The sequence below is a fragment of the Anolis carolinensis genome, chromosome 2, assembly GCF_035594765.1.
Source record: "Anolis carolinensis isolate JA03-04 chromosome 2, rAnoCar3.1.pri, whole genome shotgun sequence".
NCBI classification, from domain to species: Eukaryota; Metazoa; Chordata; class Lepidosauria; order Squamata; family Dactyloidae; genus Anolis; species Anolis carolinensis.
The window spans coordinates 25,389,330-25,411,833 of record NC_085842.1 but is presented as its reverse complement, the minus strand read 5'-3'; the positions used below and the strand labels follow the sequence as shown (position 1 = coordinate 25,411,833).

At 42.3% G+C, this 22,504-nt stretch overlaps 1 protein-coding gene across 1 annotated transcript in view; it reads right to left on the bottom strand.

Annotated features, from left to right (window-relative positions):
• Positions 1 to 22,504, bottom strand: part of cfb (complement factor B) — a 150,349-nt gene that overhangs the window by 85,125 nt on the left and 42,720 nt on the right. Inside the window, exons 12-18 of the mRNA XM_062969325.1 lie at positions 21,583 to 21,694; positions 17,840 to 17,993; positions 15,516 to 15,595; positions 12,541 to 12,632; positions 9,704 to 9,836; positions 8,316 to 8,365; positions 5,408 to 5,581 (exon numbers count right to left, since the gene is read on the bottom strand). Coding sequence (XP_062825395.1) covers positions 5,408 to 5,581; positions 8,316 to 8,365; positions 9,704 to 9,836; positions 12,541 to 12,632; positions 15,516 to 15,595; positions 17,840 to 17,993; positions 21,583 to 21,694 — 795 coding nt within the window. The remainder of the gene's footprint in view (positions 1 to 5,407; positions 5,582 to 8,315; positions 8,366 to 9,703; positions 9,837 to 12,540; positions 12,633 to 15,515; positions 15,596 to 17,839; positions 17,994 to 21,582; positions 21,695 to 22,504) is intronic.

The following is a 22,504-nucleotide window of genomic DNA, read 5'->3' as shown; positions in this document are numbered from 1 at the left end:
CACATTTTGGAGAATTCTCAGAGGATATGAGTGGGTCACGTCCTCAGCATTTTTGCATGGATGAGGGCCAAGCTCCGTGAACCCCGTCCCTGCTCCTCCCCCTATGTTTGCTTTTTTGAATTAGACAGTATTTATTCAGTCGAATTTCCTCATTTTATTAGGCGTCAGTGTAGCAGGAAATTCGATTCTTCAGAAGTAAGCCATTGATTCCTATCAAAGCGCAGCTTAGGGTTGCCAGGTGGAGAGAAAGCGCAAACATTCGAACTGGTTCCACTTAAAAATAGAGCTCTGGCATGCAGATCTGCGCCAGAAAAATGACTTTGGGTCCATCTACACTGTAGATGCCCTTGATTGTGCAGCGGATTAAAACACTGTACTGCTGAAGTTGCTGACTGAAAGGTCGGCAGTTCGAATTTGGGGAGCGGGGTGAGCTCCTGCTGTTAGCCACAGCTTCTGCCAACCTACCAGTTCGAAAACATGCAAATGTGAGTAGATCAATAGGTACCACTCTGGTGAGAAGGTAACGGTGCTCCATGCAGTCTTGCCAGCCACATGACCTTGGAGGTGTCTGCAAACAACGGAAAACCTTTTACCTACACTGTAGAATGAATGCTATGAGTCAATGTCATGGAATTATGGTTGTTGTAGTTTTGCAAGGTCTTTCTTGGCTAGAGGTGCCTCACTAAACCACAATACCCAGGCTTCCATATCACTGAGGCATGGTAGTTAAAGTGGTATCAAAGCGCATTCATTCTACAGTGTAGATGTCCTCCAGGTATAGCTTTTTTGACCATGTAAACCCATTAGATAACCTTGGGCAAGTCACACTCTCTCAGCCTCAGACAAAGGCAAAGGCAAACCTCCTCCTGAACAAAGCTTGCCAAGAAAACCCTGAGATAGCATTGCGAGAAGTCAAAAGTGATCTGAAGGCACACAGCATACACACAACGCATTTGTGACATTGCATTAAATCCTTGCTACCTGCTGTAGCTCAAATGGCTGCTGGATTGTGTGCTCCCTGTGCAAGCACAAAAGCTTGTAGTTATAATTCTAACCACCACAACCATACATTCCTAATGAATTCAGTTTTCCAAGATCTCAAATGCATGTTGTTGTTTATTCATTCGTTCACTTCTGATTCTTCATGACCTCATGGACCAGCCCACATGAGAGTTCCCTGCCACCCCCAGCTCTTTCAATGTCAAACCAGTCACTTCAAGGATACTTCAAGGATGTCCTTGGTCAACCCCTCTTCCTTTTTCCTTCCAGTTTCCCAGCATCATTATCTTCTCCAAGCTTTCCTGTCTTCTCATGATGTGGCCAAAGTACTTCATCTTTGCCTCTAATATCCTTCCCTCCAGTGAGCAGCCGGGCCGTATTTCCTGGAGGACGGACTGATTGGATCTTCTTGCGGTCCAAGGCACTCTCAGGATTTTCCTCCAACACCAAAGTTCAAAAACGTCTATCTTCCTTTGTTCAGCCTTCTTTATGGTCCAGCTCTCGCATCCATAGGTTACCATGAGGAATACCATTGCTTTAAGTATGCGGACCTTCGTTGCCAGTGTGATGTCTCTACTCTTCACTATTTTATCAAGATTGATCTCCTCCGAAGAAGTAAACGTCTTCTAATTTCCTGGCTGCAGTTTGCATCTGCAGTAATCTTGATACCTAGAAATACGTCTGTCACTGCAAAATGCATAGTGTCTACTTTTTTTCTGGAGCCCAGAAAAGGGTTTTGGCGACTACAGCTCCCAAAACAACTACTTGGCCATGCTGGCTAGAGGATTCTAAGATTCATTGTGCGATAACACTAATTTTTCTAAGTTCTGCATACCTACTAGAAAAGTTACACATTTTTCCTGGCAGCAGCTGAAATTCTGGAAAAGCTGAACAGAGGCAGCAATGTATAATAGTTTAAGCCTTGGGTTAGGATTCTGGGAGTCAAGAGTTCAAATTCTTCTGAATCAAGAAATCCCACTGTACTACACCCATGATGCTAGCAAAGATGAATGGAAATTAATGGAACTTGAGTTATGTGTTGTCGAAGGCTTTCATGGCCGGAATCATAGAGTTGTTGTGTGTTTTTTCCGGGCTGTACGGCCATGTTCCAGAAGTATTCTCTCCTGACGTTTCACCCACATCTATGGCAGGCATCCTCAGAGGTTGTGAGGCATAACAACCTCTGAGGATGCCTACCTCACAACCTCCGAGGATGCCTGCCATAGATGTGGGAAAAATGTCAGGATAGAATACTTCTGGAACATGGCCATACAGCCTGGAAAAAACACACAACAACCCTGAACTTGAGTTAGCTGTGACAACAAAAACCTATCCATTTCAGCTGGTTTGACTCAGTAAGAAACAGCATGGTGTTTGAGACTTGAACAAGGACTTTAGGAGACCAGAATTTGAATCCCTTCTCAGACATGCAAAACTACTGGGTGACCTTAGACAAGTCACAATATCCCAAACCCAGAGGAAAATGGTGACAAGCCTCAAAATCTTATGATGGATGCAGCTGATTTGAAGACACATAACAGTATAGGACTATGATCCCGGAGACTGGGATTCAACTCCCTGCTCAGTTTAATAATCCACTGGGTGACATTGTAAAAGTCACACTCTGTCATCCTCAAAGGAAGGAAACAGTAACAAAACATGCCAAGAAAACCCCTTGACAGGTGCACTTTAGAATCACCATAACTTAAAAGCAAATGGAAAACACACAATAAGAGCAACAACAACAATGATACTGATGAATATATTCAATATGATATGAATACAATATCAGAAAAGCAGTCAGGTTAATAAAATAATTGTTAACCATCAATATTTTGTACATTTAGTTTTTATCTAGGTAAAGGTAAAGGTTTCCCCTGACGTTAAGTCCAGCCGTGTCCGACTCTGGGGGTTGGTGCTCATCTCCATTTCTAAGCCGAAGAGCCGGCATTGTCCGTAGACACCTCCAAGGTCATGTGGCTGGCATGACTGCATGGAGCGCCTTTACTTTCCCGCCGGAGCGGTACCTATTGATCTACTCACATTTGCATGTTTTCAAACTGCTAAGTTGGCAGAAGCTGGAGCTGACAGCAGGCGCTCATTCCGCTCCCGGGATTTGAACTGGGACATTTCGGACTGCAAGTTCAGTAGCTCAGTGCTTTAACACACTTCGCTAACCTCCCCTTTAAAAATCTTATCATGGCTATATGTAATGTACAGCATTCATATCTGAGTATTTGAGAGACAATATGTATATGAAGACAAGGATTGTTACCAATTAGTCTAATTCTGTAATGAATGTACTGTATTACTAATTTAGGTATGATATCTAACTCTTAGTTGCTTTTGTATTAACCTGGTAGAAACTGAAAACCTGAAGGCATATGTATCTAAAAGAATGGCCTACCTATAGCACCAGGATAAAAATTATTTGGCGGGGGGGGGGGGGGGGGAAATAAACATGTCAAGGTTTTTTTCTAGAATAAAAACAAAATATTATGAAAAGTAGTCTATTTTGCAGTAAGAAGTGTTATTTCCTTTCTTTCCTGTCATTGTTACTTTTATTCATTAGTTTTTTAAAAAACAAACAAACTATGAATCATTAACTATGTAATTGTGATCAATAACCAGACGCCTGAAGAATCAAAAGAGACAGGGACAGAGAATCCATTGTTTCATCTCACAGATGTGTCCTTTTTATATTCTTTTAGTCTCAAGTCCAAAGTAGGTACCTGCCAATTATTTGAATAGAGGAAAGGTCAACATCCGTCTGTTAACCCATGTTGCTCTTGCTTGAATCTTCTTTTACTTTGGCACATTAGAGAGTAATGGGAAAAGATAATTTTAAGGTAGATTCGTGTGGAATATCCACTGTGTGGCATTCACTCTTTCTGAAAGTGCTTAGTTTCGAAAATGAGAGTTGACAAATTTTTAGCTGGCCACAGAACTACATCCGGAGTTCTCCAAAGCACTTCTCTTTTATTCCTAGCTGTGGTTGCACTTAATTTTACTGTTTTGTGTGCATTAGGGATGGCAAATAAGAATTCCGTCCACTAAATACCTTCATTTTATCCCCTGAAATCATACTCCTGGGTGTACCTTGAAACTTTAACCTGGTATTAGTTTAGAGTAGTTGTGGTGGTGCAATGGGTTAAACCCTTGTGCTGGCTAAACTGCTGACCTGAAGGTTGGCAGTTCGAATCCATGAGATGAGGTGAGCTCCCATCTGTCAGCCCTATTTTACGGGGACATGACAGAAGCCTCCCAGGGCGTACCCTGGGTAGTTCAAATCCGCAATACGGGGCGAGCTCCTTTCACCGGGGTCCTGTGTCCCTAGACAAGGCATGGGCAAACTTTGGTCCTCCAGGTTTGAACGACTCCCAAATCTTTTGCCTATTTAAAGGGAAAGGGTTTGGCACCTTGGAGATGGAGGAGAAGGTGTGGATCATCTGCAAAGAGGAAATGTGCAATTAAATAGAAGCAAAAGAGGCGGAAATGTGCTTAAGTTCTCCATATGCTAGCATATATGTACAGAAAGATGTTTAGAAATCACTGTTAGTGTATGTGCCTTCAATTCCTCTATTAATTTATGTCTTTCATAAGGTTTTTCTTAGGCAAGGAAAATACTGAGACATAAATTGTCAGGGGGCTTGAAGGCACATATGCTCACAGTGATTCCTAAGTCTTTCAGTACATACATTTTAGCATATGGAGATGTTAAGCGAGTTTCTCCCCTCTTTTGCTTTCTTTTTAATTCTGTCAGCTCCTTCCTCTGAAATGCAGCCAAAGAAGATTGTTTATCTCTGAGTGTATATTTTAAACTAAGAGATTTCAAGGGAGTGTATATCTTTTGGGCAACAGCAATTTCAACTTCAAAGAAACAACCATCCTCTGCTAACCAAATATATATTTTGTAGTGGCATGTCTTTATCCTTGGCAGTTTAAATACATGGTTCTTCAGTTTGACAGCTGAGTTACCTGTGTGCCATTACATGAATGCTTATGAATATCACTTGTTCAAAGGGTTGACTTCTAACAAGGTCATGCTTTTCTTGACTAGTGGTTTTCAAAAGGTGGTCTCCACATGTTCATGGAGATTCACATTTGCCAAACGGACATGACATTTTTCCTTTTCAATAAGGTTATGATTGCCATTTATTTCCAAAAGGATATGTGCCCAGAAACTGGGTGCAGTTATTTCCAATACTCCAAGTCCTAGTTCTGTGGAACAACTCTGGCTGATAACTCTGGAATCAGTTTTGGGTCATAATCCTTCAAGTTGTGGATTTCAACAAAATAAGCACACAAAGTGTAACGAAGATACATTTTTAATAAGCGTAATGAAAATCAACGTGTTGCCTGTGAAGAATGCTAGCGAACGGCAAATGTATAGGCTTGCGATTTATTGCAGAGGGATGAATCTCAGAGATTTGCCCAAATGTTGCCTCAGCCAGTCCTGTATGCTGAAAAGACTGATATAGAAATCTCGTGGTTTATGACTGCGTTGAGGGGAGACTCGTATGATTTCCTTTGCGTTCTTCCTTTTACATGGGTCGTAGGTACCCCAGCTGATCACACCCACCTGCCAGGAAAGAGAAAATAACTCAGCCAAAAGCTAAAGGCAAAATCTACAGATTATAGGGGTCAAAGTACAATGGAAGCAGGACTCCGTGGAATAAGAGTGACAGAAGTCAGATTGGGATCAACTTCATTCTTTTCTAGATCTCCACAGCCCTTCCAGCAGCTATTTTGTACCAGGCTCTTCTGGAAGCCTACCATTTGCTTCTTACACATTCTTGTCAAACCAAACTATGCTGGTATTTTTATCCAATGATGCTTAATCCTTCCCAAGGTGTTTGTCCTGCACAACTTCCAACAGGTGTGTATCACAGTGGAGTTCCTTTTGCCCCTATAGAGACATATGGCCAACAACTGGCAATAATGAAAAGTGAGGCTGTTGTTATTATTGAGTAATAATAACTAAACACAGCTGTCTATTCTAAACAATATCTGAAAAATGTACACCACGATAAAGGTATATGATGCTCTAATATACATATTGTGTTCTATGGTTTGAACCTTTATCGTGGTGTACATTTTTCAGATATTGTTATTATTGAGTACCCTTTGGGGTGAGAAGGTAAAGGTAAAGGTTTCCCCTGACGTTAAGTCCAGTCATGTCTAACTCTAGGGGTTGGTGCTCATCTCCATTTCTAAGCTGAAGAGCCGGCGTTGTCCGTAGACACCTCCAAGGTCATGTGGCCGGCATAACTGCATGGAGCACCGTTACCTTCCCGCCGGAGCGGTACCTATTGATTTACTCACATTTCCATGTATTCAAACTGCTATGTTGGCAGAAGCTGGAGCTAACAGCGGGTGCTCACTCTGCTCCCCGGATTCAAACCTGCGACCTTTCGGTCTGCAAGTTCAGCAGCTCAGCGCTTTAACATGCTGCAGCACCGGGGGCTCAAATGGGGTGAGAAAGGCAAGGTATAAATAGGGCAAATAAATAAATTGTTAGCTGCCGTCATGCTGACTTCAACGTATGGTGAATACTGTGTCCAGTCCTGGGCACCACAATTCAGTTGACATGCTGGAATGTGTCCAAATGTATCAATAATTTGGAAGCCAAGCCCTACGAGGAATGGCTGAGGGAGTTGGGAATGTTTAGCTTGGAGAAGAGAGGGTTGAGAGGGGACCTGATACCTATGTTTAAAGATTTAAAAGGATGTTGTATTGAGGAACAAGCTCCTTTACTTTGGAGACTAAGGCTCCCTTGAAGACTAGGGCCAGAGCTACAGTGTCACATGGAATTGAGTCTACACTGTCATATAATACAGTTCAATGCAGTTAATCTGAAACTGAATTATATAATCTGAAACTGGCGGGGCTGTGGTACAGGCTGGTTAACAGCCAGCTGCAACAAATCACTCTGACCAAGAGGTCATGAGTTCGAGGCCAGCCCATGCCTGCGTTTGTCTCTGTCTCTGTTCTATGTTATGGCATTGAATGTTTGCCTTATATGTGTGCAATGTGATCCGCCCTGAATCCCCTTCAGGGTGAGAAGGGCGGAATATAAATACTGTAAATAAATTATATGGCAGTGTAGATCCAGCCTAAGACACAGAGCAATGGATTCAAATGTGAAGGAAAAAAAATTTCCACCTAAATATTAGGAAGAACGTCCTGAGACTAAGAGCTATTCGGCAGTGGAATAGGCTGCCTGGGAGTACGGTGAAGCCTCTTTCTCTGGGGATTTGAAAACAGAGGCTGGATGGCCATCTGTTGGGAGTGCTAGATTGTGTGTTCCTGCATGGCAGAATGAGGTTCGACTGTATGACCTTTGTTTTTCATGTTTCTATGATTTCTGTCAGGCCAGATCATGTTGGCATTTTCCATCCATCTCTCCAAATATCCTGTACACTCTTCAACAGGTATATATCAAGGTGGATATCCTTTTGCCACTGCAGGGACATGCATCCTTCAAATTTCATCCCTAAAATGACCAGTGATCACACCTAGAAATTAATGAAGTGACAAGGACTTATGGTGACCCCATGAATGAAGGAATTCCAAGTCCCAGTATCTTCAATATTCCTGTTCAGATCTTACAAACTCAGGTATGTGGCTTTCTTGATTGAGTTTCTCCACCTGGAATGCTGTCTTTGTCTTTTCTTTTTACCTTTTACCAAGCATTATTGTCCTTTCTAGTGAGTCATTGTGTGGCCAAAGTACGACAGCCTTAGTTTAGTTTTTTTGGTTTTCTTCTTGTTTTATTGATAAGTATATTCAATTAACAAACTTTTGCCATACAAGTCTTATTTCGATATAGTAAAAGGTAAAGGTTTCCCCTGACGTTAAGTCCAGTCATATCTGACTCTAGGGATTGGTGCTCATCTCCATTTCTAAGCCGAAGAGCCGGCGTTGTCCGTAGACACCTCCAAGGTCATGTGGCCGGCATGATTGCATGGAGCGCCGTTACCTTCCCGCCAGAGCGGTACCTATTGATCTACTCACATTGGCATGTTTTCGAACTGCTAGGTTGGCAGGAGCTGGAGCTAACAGCAGCTGCTCACGCCGCTCCCGGGGTTTGAACCTGGGACCTTTCAGTCTCCAGCTCAGTGCTTTAACGCACTTCGCCACCGGGGCTTCTTATCTCGATATACATTATTCCAAAAGTCACTTTACCTTTTATGATGCTTTATACATTTCTTAGACATGCATATCCCATTACCCTTAACCTCCTCCCATTTCGCCCCTCCCTCCTGGAACAGCAATTTCAAATGACAGCCAGATACAACAAAAAGCTCACAGACCTGAAAATGTCTTTCCCTCCTCTCTACAAATAGTGATCCTCCAGATTCTCCTATTAAAAGGGGAAAAGGTGGAATTAAATGCTGACACAAGAAACCCCAAACTCCCACTCCCATTTCATACTTCTAAATCTACCTAGTGCTTTCTTTCTCTTAAAGTGACCACTCTTCTTTACCATCAAAGCAACCACCAAATCCAAGCATACCAAAAGATAGCGCATGTCTAGACCGATACGCTTAACATTCAGACTTCATCCGGAAGATGACACTTGATTTTGCAGCTAACTATCTGGCTTTTTAAACATTCTATCTTTATTTATACCCTGGGATTCTTTAACCCATGACAAATGATAATATTGTTTTTCCTCATTCTTTCTGGGTGTGTATGTATACACACCTATATTTTAAATTGTATGCCTTTGGCAGCACCCATTGTTTTTGTTGAAAAAGGCCATGTCTATTTGATGATGCTATACAGGCTAATGATAATAATTTAATAATATAATACACTAGGACAGGCATGAAATGCACTCCCTCCCCTAACCCTTCGCAGATTTCCTTTGCACATAAATACATAAATAAATTATAAATAAAATATACTTTATTTATATTCCGCTCTATCTCCCCAAGTGGACTCAGGGCTGATTACAGAACACACATACGGCAAGCATTCAATGCTGTTATACAAGTAACAAGGAAAAACAAAACACATAGACAGAGTTAAAGGCATTTTCCATCTTATTTTTGGCATCTTGGAGGCTGTGTGTGACTCCAGCCATGGAGGGGGGATGCTGTCGCTCCATCTTCCATGCTGAAGGGCTTTGTCACCCATAGATGTCCTCCCAATTGATTTCCTTAAGGGCGTTTTTATTACCTTCCTGCTAAAAGCGGTACCTATTTATCTACTCGCATATCTGTTTGATCTGCTAGGTGAGCAGGGAGCTGGGGCTAACAGCAGGTGCTCACCCCATCCCGAGCCCAAACTGTTACCCTTTCGATTGGCAGGATTTTTCTGCAGCTGGTGCTAAGCCCAGCCTTGGCCAGACTCTTTATTATATAACATGGACTGGAAGAAATATAATAAAGGAAATGGTTTAAAGGATTTTTAGAAGTTAGAAAGTGAACCTCAATGTTGTGAAAAATGCATATGATTCTAGCTCAGGCATAGGCAAACTTTGGCCCTCTGGCTGTTAGGAATTGTAGGAGTTGAAGTCCAAAACAACCGGAGGGGCGATGTTTGCCCATGCCTGTTCCCGCTAGTAGGAATATCCAAACAAATTCATTTGGATGAAGAGGCATCTTCAAATTCAGAACAGGTCCTCTTTCCTTTCTCCATGCCTCCGACACTTAATCTGGATACATTCTCCCCAATTTTGTGGACAAAAAATAACCTTTGCAAGTGGCCGCCTCCACACCGTTGTCATCCCCGCTGCAGAGGAATCTGTCTGTGACCACTTCAGAGGCATCAGACACCTGGGAATATATCATGCCTTCTTGAACAGCTCCGGAAATACAGGAGGGACGCTACAGAAAATAATAGATTCACAGATTTGATGGCTAAATTGCTATTTAGGACACAGTTAACCAGTTTCACTATGATGAAACAAAATGAAATATGTTGTTGAAAGCTTTAATGGCCGAATCACTGGGTTGCTATGAGTTTTCCGGGCTGTATGGCAATGTTCCAGAAGCATTCTCTCCTGATGTTTCACCCACATGTATAGCAGGCATCCTCAGGGGTTGAGGTCTGTTGGAAACTAGGCAATCCTTAACACCTCCCAACAAAGGATTCCCCCAGGCAGGAACCAGCCAGGCTTTGAAGCTGCAAAGCCTCAGACAAGAGTTTTTTCTCCCACCTTGGACATTTCACAGATATATAAATCTCACTTGCCTAGTTTCCAGGAGATCTCACAATCTCTGAGGATGCCTACCACATATGTAGGCAAAATGTCAGAAGAGAATGCTTCTGAAACATGGCCATACAGCCCGGAAAACTCACAGCAACCCAAAATAAAATATGGCATATGGTATGACAGACACCTGTCATACCATGGAAAACAAAACGTGCTCTTTTTAGCATTTCCTAGGACACTTCTATAACATGCTTGGACCATATGCCCTTCATGTATTCCCTGCAGATATTGGGATTGTACTATACAATAAAATGAATTAATATGCACAACTATGCATATTCACAACTATGACCTGTGTCATACTGCATTTGCATGTAATATGTCTCACTTCAAGACAGATGGCAATCTTATTTATGGAACTCTGGATGAAGGAATCAAGATTAAAATTCCATATACTGTAAAAGTAATGTTTAATTTTGTAATGATGACATAATGCTATGTAGTAATTACTACTGTAGTAATGCTATGTAGTAATTACTGTATTTACGAATTTAGCACCAAAATATCATGATGTATTGAAAACATTGACTACAAAAATGCGTTGGATAATCCAGAACGTTGGATAAGCGAGACTCTACTGTAAAAGTAATGTGTTTAATTTTGTAATGATGACATACACTTTGGTGTCTGAAGGAATCGCTGAATTTAAAGCACTCTGTCATTGGGATAGAGATGTCCCTTCACTTGAAGTTTCGATCCTTTGGAGTCTCCACCAGAATTTGGATTCAACACTGCATGCTATTCAACACATTGGCCTCATTGCATGTCATATAAAGCTGTAGATCTTAGTTTATTAAACTTCCCAATGAATAGTATATACTATTTGTGCACCTAATCCATTTGCCCTTGTTTAGAGAGGAACAAATTTGTCATGAATGACTTAATGTAACAGATTTTGACATATTTATCACCCTGTTTTTGTGAGTGGAGAACCCAAAGTGTGTGTAAATGGGCTCCATACATGAGCACACATTACAGCAGGACTCCTTGTTCAATATGGCATCAAACACAGCCCAAAAATTTCGTCAGCTCTCTATTTTGCTGACTACTATTTCACAGTACTGTTTTTTGCAACTATTTCAGTATTCAACTTCCTTTTATAAACTGTGCTTCCCTGCAACATCTGTTTAACACAGAAAGGAAATCCCCTTTTCAACAGTTCCCTACTAATGAATTTGAGGATTGCAAAAGTTCACGGGAGCATCACACAGTTATGGCCAAAATTAGGTAACACAATAAACGAGGAAACCCCACTCATTCTGGCTTAGCAGTTTGGAACAGCATGCTGTTGCAGGCAATTCTTTCACTTCCGCACACAGCAGATATAGCAGAATAAAATGGCTTTGCTCTACCATTTATTTATGATGGCAACGAAACATAGGTGCAACTCCTCTTCTTGTGTTTCTCCCATTAAGGGCTTGTTTACACTGTCTAGAAAACCCAAACTCATGGTGAATTCACCACTGTTTTTTCCCATTACGCACAAGCGACTTCCAGTAAGTATCCTAGTGCTTCTTGCCTTAACCCAGTTGTTCTCAACCTGTGGGTCTCCAGATGTTTTGGCCTTCGACTCCCAGAAATCCTAACAGCTGGTAAACTGGCTGCGATTTCTGGAGTTGTAGGCCAAAACACCACAGGTTGAGAACCACTTCCTTGACCCAACTTTGTCCTGCTTTAAGCAAAATTGGAGGATACTCTGAAGTTTGCTCAACATTACAGTGTATCCTGGGGCCTTGTGGACAGTGGGATTGGGTCAATTTTGGACTAATCCCATCCACATGGATCCTGCCGGCATTACACTTTCCTGAAGCCAATGGTGTCAAACGTGTGGCCCTCCATGTGTTTTGGACTTCCGCTCCCAGAATTCTTGACCATTGGACAAGCTGGCTAGGTCTTCTGGGAGTTGGAGTCCCAAACACGTGAAGGGCCACAAGTCTGACATCTCTGCCTTAAGCTGGCCAATGCAGCAGATGGGGATGTCTTGTCTCCATATCACCACTCCTACCAATATTTCTAGCTTGTGATCCTTGCAGAGATATCCTAAATCAGGCAAGGAAGGCAATGTTTAAGAGGGGTTTTTTTGGGGGGGGGGGGATATGGTTTATGGGAAAGGAAACAAGACAGAGTAGCAGCTGGCAACCAGGAGCAGAATCCACCAGCAAGCTATTCACAAATGACAAGCCTGGGACTGTGGTTTCCCAGCTTGTTGCATCCTCTGAACCAACCCAGAGACCGTATGGCTCTTTATGACTCTTATGTCAACATCTCAAATGTTTGTTATCCAGAATCCAATCTAGAGGAAATAATAGGCTTACGCTTGTCTTTGTCTTGATCCGCACGTTCATCCGTTTGTTGTCCAAGGATATAAACTGGGCAGGCACCTTCTCAAAACTCAGCAGCTCCAGTTCTATGAGACAGGAATTATTGTGGTGAAAGGAAACGTAATGGTGGATCTTTAAAGCTTTATAGTTAAGAAGAGAGGTTTTTTCAATTACTAAGTAAAAGCAAGGGAAAGTAATCTTGAATTGGATTTTTCTGGCAGAAGGAGAGTAAGGTCTAGTGGGTGAAGCATCATAGGGGACGTCATTTCCAGAATCCAAAAGAAAGTACAGTACTCCACATTTGTGAGTTTGCCTTTTAAATACTTGATTCACTGGCCAACACATCTTTTGGTGTCTCAAACATTAGCCCTGTTTCTGGGTATTGACCTGCTGATTCCCAAAATGGCACCAGTTTTCCCCTATCAGCTCTAGTTTTTGAGATACAGAGCATATGGCATCTACCAGTTGCCACCTGCTCATCCATATCTGAGAAACTAGAGCTGGTGAGGTCTATCTGATGAAACTTTCTGAATCAGTGCACCAAATAACACCAGAAAAAGCATGTGTTGGGCTGTGCTATTCACAAATTTGATCTGTTTATGAATGTCAGATCAGTGGTTCTCAACCTGTGGGTCCCCAGATGTTTTGGCCTTCAACTCCCAGGAATCTTAACAGCTGGTAAACTGGCTGGGAGTTCTGGGAGTTGTAGGCCAAAACACCTGGGGACCCACTGGCTGAGAACCACTGCTCTAGATCCTCCAGCACAACTTTGGCCAATTTCCTCCAGAAGTTGATGACAGAGCTGTGTTGGAGGACCTAGATGTTCCTACAGAACCATATGTTTATTTGTGGTTTCTTACTTTCATGGGACCCGGCACCTCTAATTCCAGCAAATTGAGAGGAATATTTGTAATGCAAAATAGCATCACAACTCTCAAAAGAGTTCATGTGGACAATTCTTAGTGTCACAGAATGAGGTCAGCAAAAAGCAGCCCTCCAGAACTTGGTTTGGTTTCAGCTCTCATCATTCCGAGCCAGCATTGCCAGTGGTGAGGAATGCTGAGAGTTATAGTCCAGCATTGTCCAGAATAGTGATTCCAAGCTGTAATCCTCCAGGTGTTTGGGATTCCAGCTCTCAGATGTCTCTGCTGCCGTGACCAATTGTCAGGGATTTTGGGAGCTAAAGTCCAAAATACTTAGAAGACCAGAATGTGGCAATTAGTGATCTAGAGAGACCCACACTTTACCAAATATGATATAGTACACTGCCATTCTCAGCTGATAAAGTGATTTGCTTGTTTAATTCCAAGAAGGAATGGGGATGCCCCTTGTTAATCATATGTTTCTGATATTCAGTTTTTGAGGGGCAGATACCACTGGTCTGTCAGACAGCTTCTAAGACAGTGGTTCCTACCTTCAGTCCTCCAGGGGTTTTGGACTTCAATTCCCAGAAATCTGAGCCAACAGCAGTTGTTAAGAAATGTGGGAGCTGAAATCGAAAACACCTGGAGGACAAAAGGTTGGGAACCATTGTTCTAAGAAAACAGTTTTTGGGTCGGAGGTGGTTGATCAATCTGACTAAATCTATTCACAGAATCATATAATCATTTTTTCCTCAAATAATTGGGTTCTTATCCTATTTGCCCTACCCTCTCTACAATAATTAGGCCATTATCTCCAATACTTGATGACCTCCTACCTTTGAAATCTCCCTCCACTATAACTCTGTTTAAAGCTTTCCTATTAGGTTTGTGAAACTCTTACAAAACCTCCCTGCCAACTGTTATGAGGTGCTCTATATCATTTGCACAAAACTCTTCTCTGATATACAGTCATGTTCTCCCTTTACTATCGTTTCCTCTCTTACAAGATAACCTTTCATTTCCCTCAAAAGAGAGCAGATATAGGGAAGCTCAAGACTAGGGGACTTGGTAAAGCCGAATCATGCAGGAAGCAAGAGGCTGCAATGTGGGGAGGAAGTGGGAAGGGGCTGCGGCTGGCATCCTCTGAAGATGCCAGCCACAGATGCAGGAGAAACTACAAGAGAAAACGCTGCTAGAACACAGCCATACAGTCCAGAAACCACACAACACCCCAGAAGTTCTCAAGAATTGCCCCTCACCAATGTTTTAAATACATACATGCCATATCTGACCACCTTGTGCAATATTCTACTGAAACTGGGCTAGGATGTTTATTTGCAAGGGTGGAAGCATCATCTTACAGACCTGTCAGCTTCAGAAGGCTACTTCCTCCTCAATTTAGCAAAAGCAAGGCTGCACTTTTCATTCTGGCTCTGAATTGTGCCGCTCCTTGCATAATAGGCAGGCCACTTGCTTGCAGAACTAAAAGCTCTTTTGGCCTTCACTTTTTTTCCAACGCTTGAGTGTATCTTCACAGTTGAATTAATTCTTTTGGACAACATAGTAATTACCATGGCTCAATACACTGGAATCCTGAGAGTTGTAGTTTCACAAGGCCTTTAGCCTTCTCTGCCAAATAATGTTGGTGCCTGATCAAACTACAATTCTCAGGATTTCCTTGCACTGAACCATGGCAATTCAAGTGGTGTCAGACTGCATTATTCTGTCAATGCCACATGCTTTGTTGTGAGATCACCATAACTGGGCAGCCACACATTCCCCCACTTTGGTGTTGAGATATTGGTCCACATTTCTAATCTTTCGCATAGAGCTCTGCTATATATACTGCATGCATATACTGATACTCAAGTATTTGAGTACATACATACACACCTTCCTTAAAAATGTCAACTTAAAATTTAAAATTCAACGTGGGACAGAGCCACTTCCAGGTGGGAATGCTCACCTCCTACCGACCCATTCTGCCCAATGATAACTCCTTCCCACAATGACACAGCCATGCCAATGATCCTTAGGGTCTTTTCCAACACTTATGACTCTATGATCTTTCTTAGAGATAATCTGGTAGTCAGATATGCCACTCACCATGATCTTTACAGGTTGTGGTCCCTGACTTCTTCTTCAGGGCTTTATTGGCACCCTCAGTGCAAGGAAGGCATATTGGTCTGCAAAGAAGAATTGAGAGTCTGAAGCTAGATTGGTATTTGCAGTAATTGAACAAAATACAATACAGTATTCCCTCACTTATCGCTGGGGTTAGGTTCCAGAACCACCCGCAATAAGTGAAAATCCGCGAAGTAGGGACGCTATATTTATTTTAATATTTATACATTATTTTAGTAGTTATACACTATTTTAAGTTTTTATCAACCAATCGTGTGTTGATAAATCGCCTCCTTCTCCTCCCGTTGCTGCTTGGGCTCCTTTTCTCTCTGTTCAACTTCTCCTTCCATCTTCCTTAGTCTGCAAATTATATTTTTTATGATTTATAATAGTCTTTTAGAGTTTATTGAAAAACCGCAAAACAGCGAATCCGCGAAAAGTGAACTGCGAAGTAGTGAGGGAACACTGTACAGGGATGGTGGAGAACCCAGCAAGGAGAACAAAGAAATGATGAATGCAAAAGTGAGGCCAACAAACCCAAAATTATGTAAAATGAATGGGGTTACTAGAGTTGTTGGAAGTTGCAGTACAAAACTTTTCTCAACTCCACAAAGCATAACAAGTGTAGAATCTAACCTCTCCAGGGAGGCAGGTCTATACATTAAGATGACCTTCCCTTTTACATCTCAAAAAGACCTCTTCCAAATGCATAAAATAAAAGCTACCAAGGATAGCACTTTATCTGCCATGACCATACCCTAGAAGAGTGGTTCCCAACCTTTGGTCCTCCAGGTGTTTTGGACTTCAACTACCAGAAACCCCAACCAGCTTAGCAGCTCCTAAGAATTGTGTGGGCTGAAGTCCAAAACACTTGGACGACCAAAGATTGGGAACCACTGTCCTAGAAGAATCCTGGGATTTGTTGTTTGGTGAGGCAGTGAATTCTCCAAATATCACGATACTACAAAACCCTGGATTCCATAGGATTCAAGGTTTTGTAGTGTTGCCAGAAATGGCAACTGAAATGGCACGAACATGCTATTCATGTTTAATGTGAAAGAGACCCTGGTTTCAGAGCAATTTGCTTTCTTGGTTTCTAAAATTCAAAGACATAACCATGTCAATTTGGAATGTCAGTATGCAAAGTTATTTGGAAGCATCTTAGGAAATAACGGAGAAAATGAAGTTGGGAGCATAAGCATTTGCAGTTGTAAACCAGGTCTGTTTTCTCAAATCAATGGAATGAACTACCTAAAGACATACTTTAAAGGCAGATTCTAAAATCAGGACAGTACATAAAGAACAACACTCAGAAAACAGGAGAATTCCAGACAGGATACAATCAGGGCCAGCTAAGACCTCCCAACAAAGGATTCCCCCAGGCAGGAAACAGCCATGCTTTGAAGCTGCAAGCACATTCTGTGTTAATCAAGCTGGCCAATGGACCTGCCTCCAAGAGACAACAGTTGTTTCTCCTACCCTGGACATATATAAACCCCCACAAGAATTTAACCCATTGCGCCACTGTGACTCAGCTCTAGCCATGATGTCTAATGATGAGATGTCATGACTAGAGTTGTAGTCCAGCATCTGGAAGGCCACAGAAAATGACATGGTGGACTTGATTTGGCCTACAGGCCTTGAGTTTGGGATTGAGTATATACACATATAGTTTAGATTGCATGCTTTTCATAAGATCAATTGTTTTGATTGTTTTGGTTCTTTTAGGTAAAGGTAAAGGTTTTCCCCTGACGTTAAGTCCAGTCATGTCTGACTCTGGGGGTTGGTGCTCATCTCCATTTCTAAGCTGAAGAGCCAGCGTTGTCCGTAGAGACACCTTCAAGTTCATGTGGCCGGCATGACTGCATGGAGCGCCGTTACCTTCCCACTGGAGCGGTACCTATTGATCTACTCACATTGGCATGTTTTCGAACTGCTAGGTTGGCAGGAGCTGGAACTAACAGTGGCCGCTCACGCCACTCCCGGGGCTTGAACCTGGTTCTTTTACTTGTACTTTATGTACATTAGTTGCATTCTATAAATAAACAACACAACATTTGTTGTTGTTGTGTGCCTTCTAGTCTTTCAACCTAGCATGGGATTTTCTTGGCAAGATTTATTCGTACTGCCATCATATAGGACTTGCTAAAGGTTGCCCAGTGGGTTTCCATGTACAAGCAAGTATTTGAATTCTGGTCTACTGGAATTCTGGATTCCTAATCCATCACTCAAATCACTACATCATGCTGACTTTAGAACAAGAGACAACTGTGATAAATACTTCCTTGTCTGACCCGGCACCTTACCTGATCCTCCCACCAAACGGCACAGGATTCTCCAGTTCAAGGAGAGAAATGTCATAGTCGTAGAATTCCTGGATGCCCTGGGACAACTTTGCACGGACATTGTACAGATCATGATCAATACGTCTTTTTATTGACAAACTACTCTCTCCTCCTCCTGGGGAAGAAAAAAAATATAAAATATTATCATAAAAGCAGGATGCAGTGCTTCATAACTGTAGTTCTTCAAGTGGTCATCTGTGGACTCACACATATGCTATTCTCAGTGCCTGGATGGACCATCTTTGTGTTGGAATTCAACCTCAACTGCCCAAGTCTGCAGTCCTCAATGAGGAGTAGTTAGCTTTGAATAGGATGAGGGAAATCCCTTCCCTGAATGACAGTAGGAATGTATCTATTTTTTCTCTCCTCTCTTATTTCTGCTCTCATTCTGATTGGTTATGTAGAATGTATATTTTGCATGTGCATGCCTTTTGTCTTTGACTTCTTTGTTGTGAGGTTTCTGGGCTATGTGGCTGTGTTCTAGTAGCATTTTCTCCTGATGTTTCACCTGCATTTGTGGCTGGTATCTTCAGAGGATCTGATGGTGTTAAACAATTGGAGTATATATACCCGTGGAATGTCCAGGGTGGGAGAAAGAACCAATGTCTGTGTGTCAGGAGAGATCATAGAATCATAGAATCATAGAATAGTAGAGTTGGAAGAGACCACATGGGCCATCCAGTCCAACCCCCTGCTAAGAAGCAGGAAATCGCATTCAAAGCACCCCCGACAGATGGCCATCCAGCCTCTGCTTAAAAGCCTCCAAAGAAGGAGCCTCCACCACGGCCCCGGGGAGAGAGTTCCACTGTCGAACAGCCCTTCTCACAGTGAGGAAGTTCTTCCTGATGTTCAGGTGGAATCTCCTTTCCTGTAGTTTGAAGCCATTGTTCCGTGTCCTAGTCTGCAGGGCAGCAGAAAACAAGCTTGTTCCCTCCTCCCTATGACTTCCCCTCACATATTTATACATGGCTATCATGTCTCCTCTCAGCCTTCTCTTCTGCAGGCTAAACATGCCCAGCTCTTTAAGCCGCTCCTCATAGGGCTTGTTCTCCAGACCCTTAATCATTTTAGTCGCCCTCCTCTGGACGCTTTCCAGCTTGTCAACATCTCCCTTCAACTGTGGTGCCCAAAATTGGACACAGTATTCCAGGTGTGGTCTGACCAAGGCAGAATAGAGGGGGAGAATAACTTCCCTGGATCTAGACGCTATTCCCCTATTGATGCAGGCCAGAATCCCATTGGCTTTTTTAGCAGCCGCATCACATTGTTGGCTCATGTTTAACTTGTTGTCCACAAGGACTCCAAGGTCTTTTTCGCACGTACTGCTGTCAAGCCAGGCATCGTCCCCCATTCTGTATCTTTGATTTGCATTTTTTCTGCCGAAGTGAAGTATCTTGCATTTGTCCCTGTTGAACTTCATTTTGTTAGTTTTGGCCCATCTCTCTAGTCTGTCAAGATCGTTTTGAATTCTGCTCCTGTCTTCTGGAGTGTTAGCTATCCCTCCCAGTTTTGTGTCGTCGGCAAACTTGATGATCGTGCCTTCTAACCCTTCGTCTAAGTCGTTAATAAAGATGTTGAACAGAACCGGGCCCAGGACGGAGCCCTGCGGCACTCCACTTGTCACTTCTGTGTGATTTTCCCTCTCTTTTGAACCCTAGTGAGATGGAGTTAGAGTAGCTCAGACCCAGTTCCTAACTATTAATAAATGTAGTTATTATTTTTGTAAATAAACTTATTATAATTATAAAGATTGAACCCTAGATCTTTGCCTCCAAAGCTCTAAATTCTTTGCAGCTACATGGAACTTCGTGCTCTGCTTGCTGTGAGCTGAATGCTCAACCAGAGTATCCTGCTATTTGTATTTTTGGATGCTCTGTTGTATTTTTGGGTAGTTTTCTCTAAGTGTTGTCGAAGGCTTTCATGGCCAGGATCACAGGGTTGTTGTGTGTTTGCCGGGCTATATGGCCATGTTCCAGAAGTATTCTCTCCTGACGTTTTGTCCACATCTATGGCAGCCATCCTCAGACGTTGTGAGGTATATATATACCCACAACCCAAAGACAAAACTATTGCATGATTTTCTTTGCAACATTTATTCCTGGGAGGTTGAGAGAATTTGACTTGCCCAAGGTGACCCAATGGGTTTCCTTGGCAGAGTGGGGATTTACACCTTGTTTACATAATTGTAGTCCTATGCTCAAACCAGTACACTGCATTGCCTTTCATTGTTCCTATGTTGTTCTAGGAAGAAAAAGCAGGGCAAAATACCTGAGCTATCTAAGGGACTTTGAGAATACAAAACTGCCTTGTATTTGATTACTGTATTTTGTTTAGTTCCTGGTGTGTTGCTAGGAAAGGGCTTTATTTACTTATTTCTTTATAACATTTTTCACATTCCTAAAAGGCAATGTACAATATACACTGAATGAAAGGAAGCTGATCATTTGTAAAGAAATCACACTCCCAGGAGAAATGAATCTAATGAATGAAGGGACAATTAATTTGTAGTCCTAACTTTCCAGTGGAATTCTGAATAGGCTACGATAACATTACACAGAAGTCGAGAAAAGAAAACATTTGCTGAATGAACCTCCCTCTACTTTGCTTCTGGAAAGGGCATTTGTGCCCTGCAAAACTGTTGGGAATGCAATTCCCATATTGGGTTGCTGTGAGTTTTCCGGGCTGTATGGCCATGTTCCAGAAGCATTCTCTCCTGACATTTTGTCCACATCTATGGCAGGCATCCTCAGAGGTTGTGAAGAAGCCTGCCAGAGATGTGGGCTAAAGATCAGGAGAGCATGCTTCTGTAACATGGCCATACAGCCTGGAAAGCTCACAGCAACCCAGTGATTCTGGCCATGAAAGCCTTCGATAACACAATTCCCAGATTATTTTATACAATCCTTCACCAGAGCTTGGAACATAGTCTCAAAATTAATTCCTCAATTGTGAATGTTGGGAAGGACTAAAATAATTAATCATCATTAAAATCAGAAATCTAATTTGCTGCACTGAATGTCAACTAATTCATTACTCAACTTGTTAAATATCTAACTTGTTCATAAATATGGTATTTACAAAGAATAACTTGTAGTCTTACTGCTGTTTTTATAACAGGTTTTCCCAGTTTGGGCTAAAGACACACTATAGATAGCTCCTTCAATTTTGACAGATGTTGCTGGTTGTTGTCACTTATGCGTCTACTGATTTCATTTGTTTTGATGGAGCTATTTGAAGCAGTTTTCTGGATCTGAAGAATTTGAGGTAATCCCATAAAAACTCAGAGCAGATTCACTTTTTTTATAGAATAGGAAGCGACTTGAGAACATACTGCATGTCACTTCTGGTGTGAGAGAATTGGCTGTCTACAGAGATGTTGCCCAGAGGATGCCCGGATGTGTTACCATCCTGCTGGGAGGCTTCTCTCATTTCCCCGCAAGCTACAGCTGACAGATGGAAGCTCACCCCGTCATGTGGATTTGAACGGGCAACCTTTAGGTCAGCAACCCAACCTTCAAGTGAGTAGTCCAGCCATTGCGCCACTACGCCTCCTGTAACAGATCCACTACTCCACTAACCTAGGGACAAGCAGTCTCCACTGGGTTTAGCTTAAAATCACAGAGTGACACTAGAACCAAGCACAATACAAAAATGAATGAAGTCTTCCCCACCCCACCCGCTCTACCCTCAATGTTGCATTTTACCCAGAATAACTCTCCAGGTGGAAATGTCGTTCAGCTTGTTGAAACAGTGAGCCGAAGTCAGGATCCAGGTCTTTGAAATCAAAGCGCCGCGGCAAGAAGGTTCTGTTTGACGCTGCAGTAAAAGTATGACTAAATTAATTCAGGGTAGGACAAGCAATTTCAGGTTATTGTATATACTCACATAAATGTCTAGAAATGTTAGAGAAAAAAGCTACACGAAAAAACTGAGTAGACTTAATGGGGCAATGTAAGTATTGTAGCTTAATACTTATTCTCCTAGGGAACATCTCCTAAAAACCTAAAAAGAAGGGTGGATGGATGCCTTCCACTCTCTCCACCGTGGCACTGCTTCTGGCTATTGAAAATCTCAGGATAAGAAAACTGCATTGGAGGCTATTTAATGCTTCCCCCCAAATGGGTGCCGAGAGAGTAGAGAAGATGTGTTGTCGAAGGCTTACATACATGGCCGGGATCACAGGGTTGTTGTATGTCTTTCGGGCTGTGTGGCCATGTTCCAGAAGTATTCTCTCCTGACGTTTCGCCCACATCTATGGCAGGCATCCTCAGAGGTTGTGAGGTATGGAATAATGAGTAGAGAAGATTGGTGTTTCTCCCACAATAGACTAAGTTCTCTCCTTTTGCTGCTCTACTCAAAGAAGGAGATGTTTCCTTTACAATAGTTTTTTTTTTAATGTCAGGAGTGACTTGAGAAAATTGGCCATCTGCAAGGACGTTGCCCAGGGGACGTCCAGGTGTTTGATGTTTTACCATCCTGTGGGAAGCTTCTCTCATAACCTCGCATGAGAAGCTGGAGCTGACAGACAGGAGCTCACCCCACTGCTCAGATTCGAACCGCCGAACCGCTTCTGCATGGAATGACCCTCAACCTAGCCATAGGTCATATCACAATCTATAATTTTTG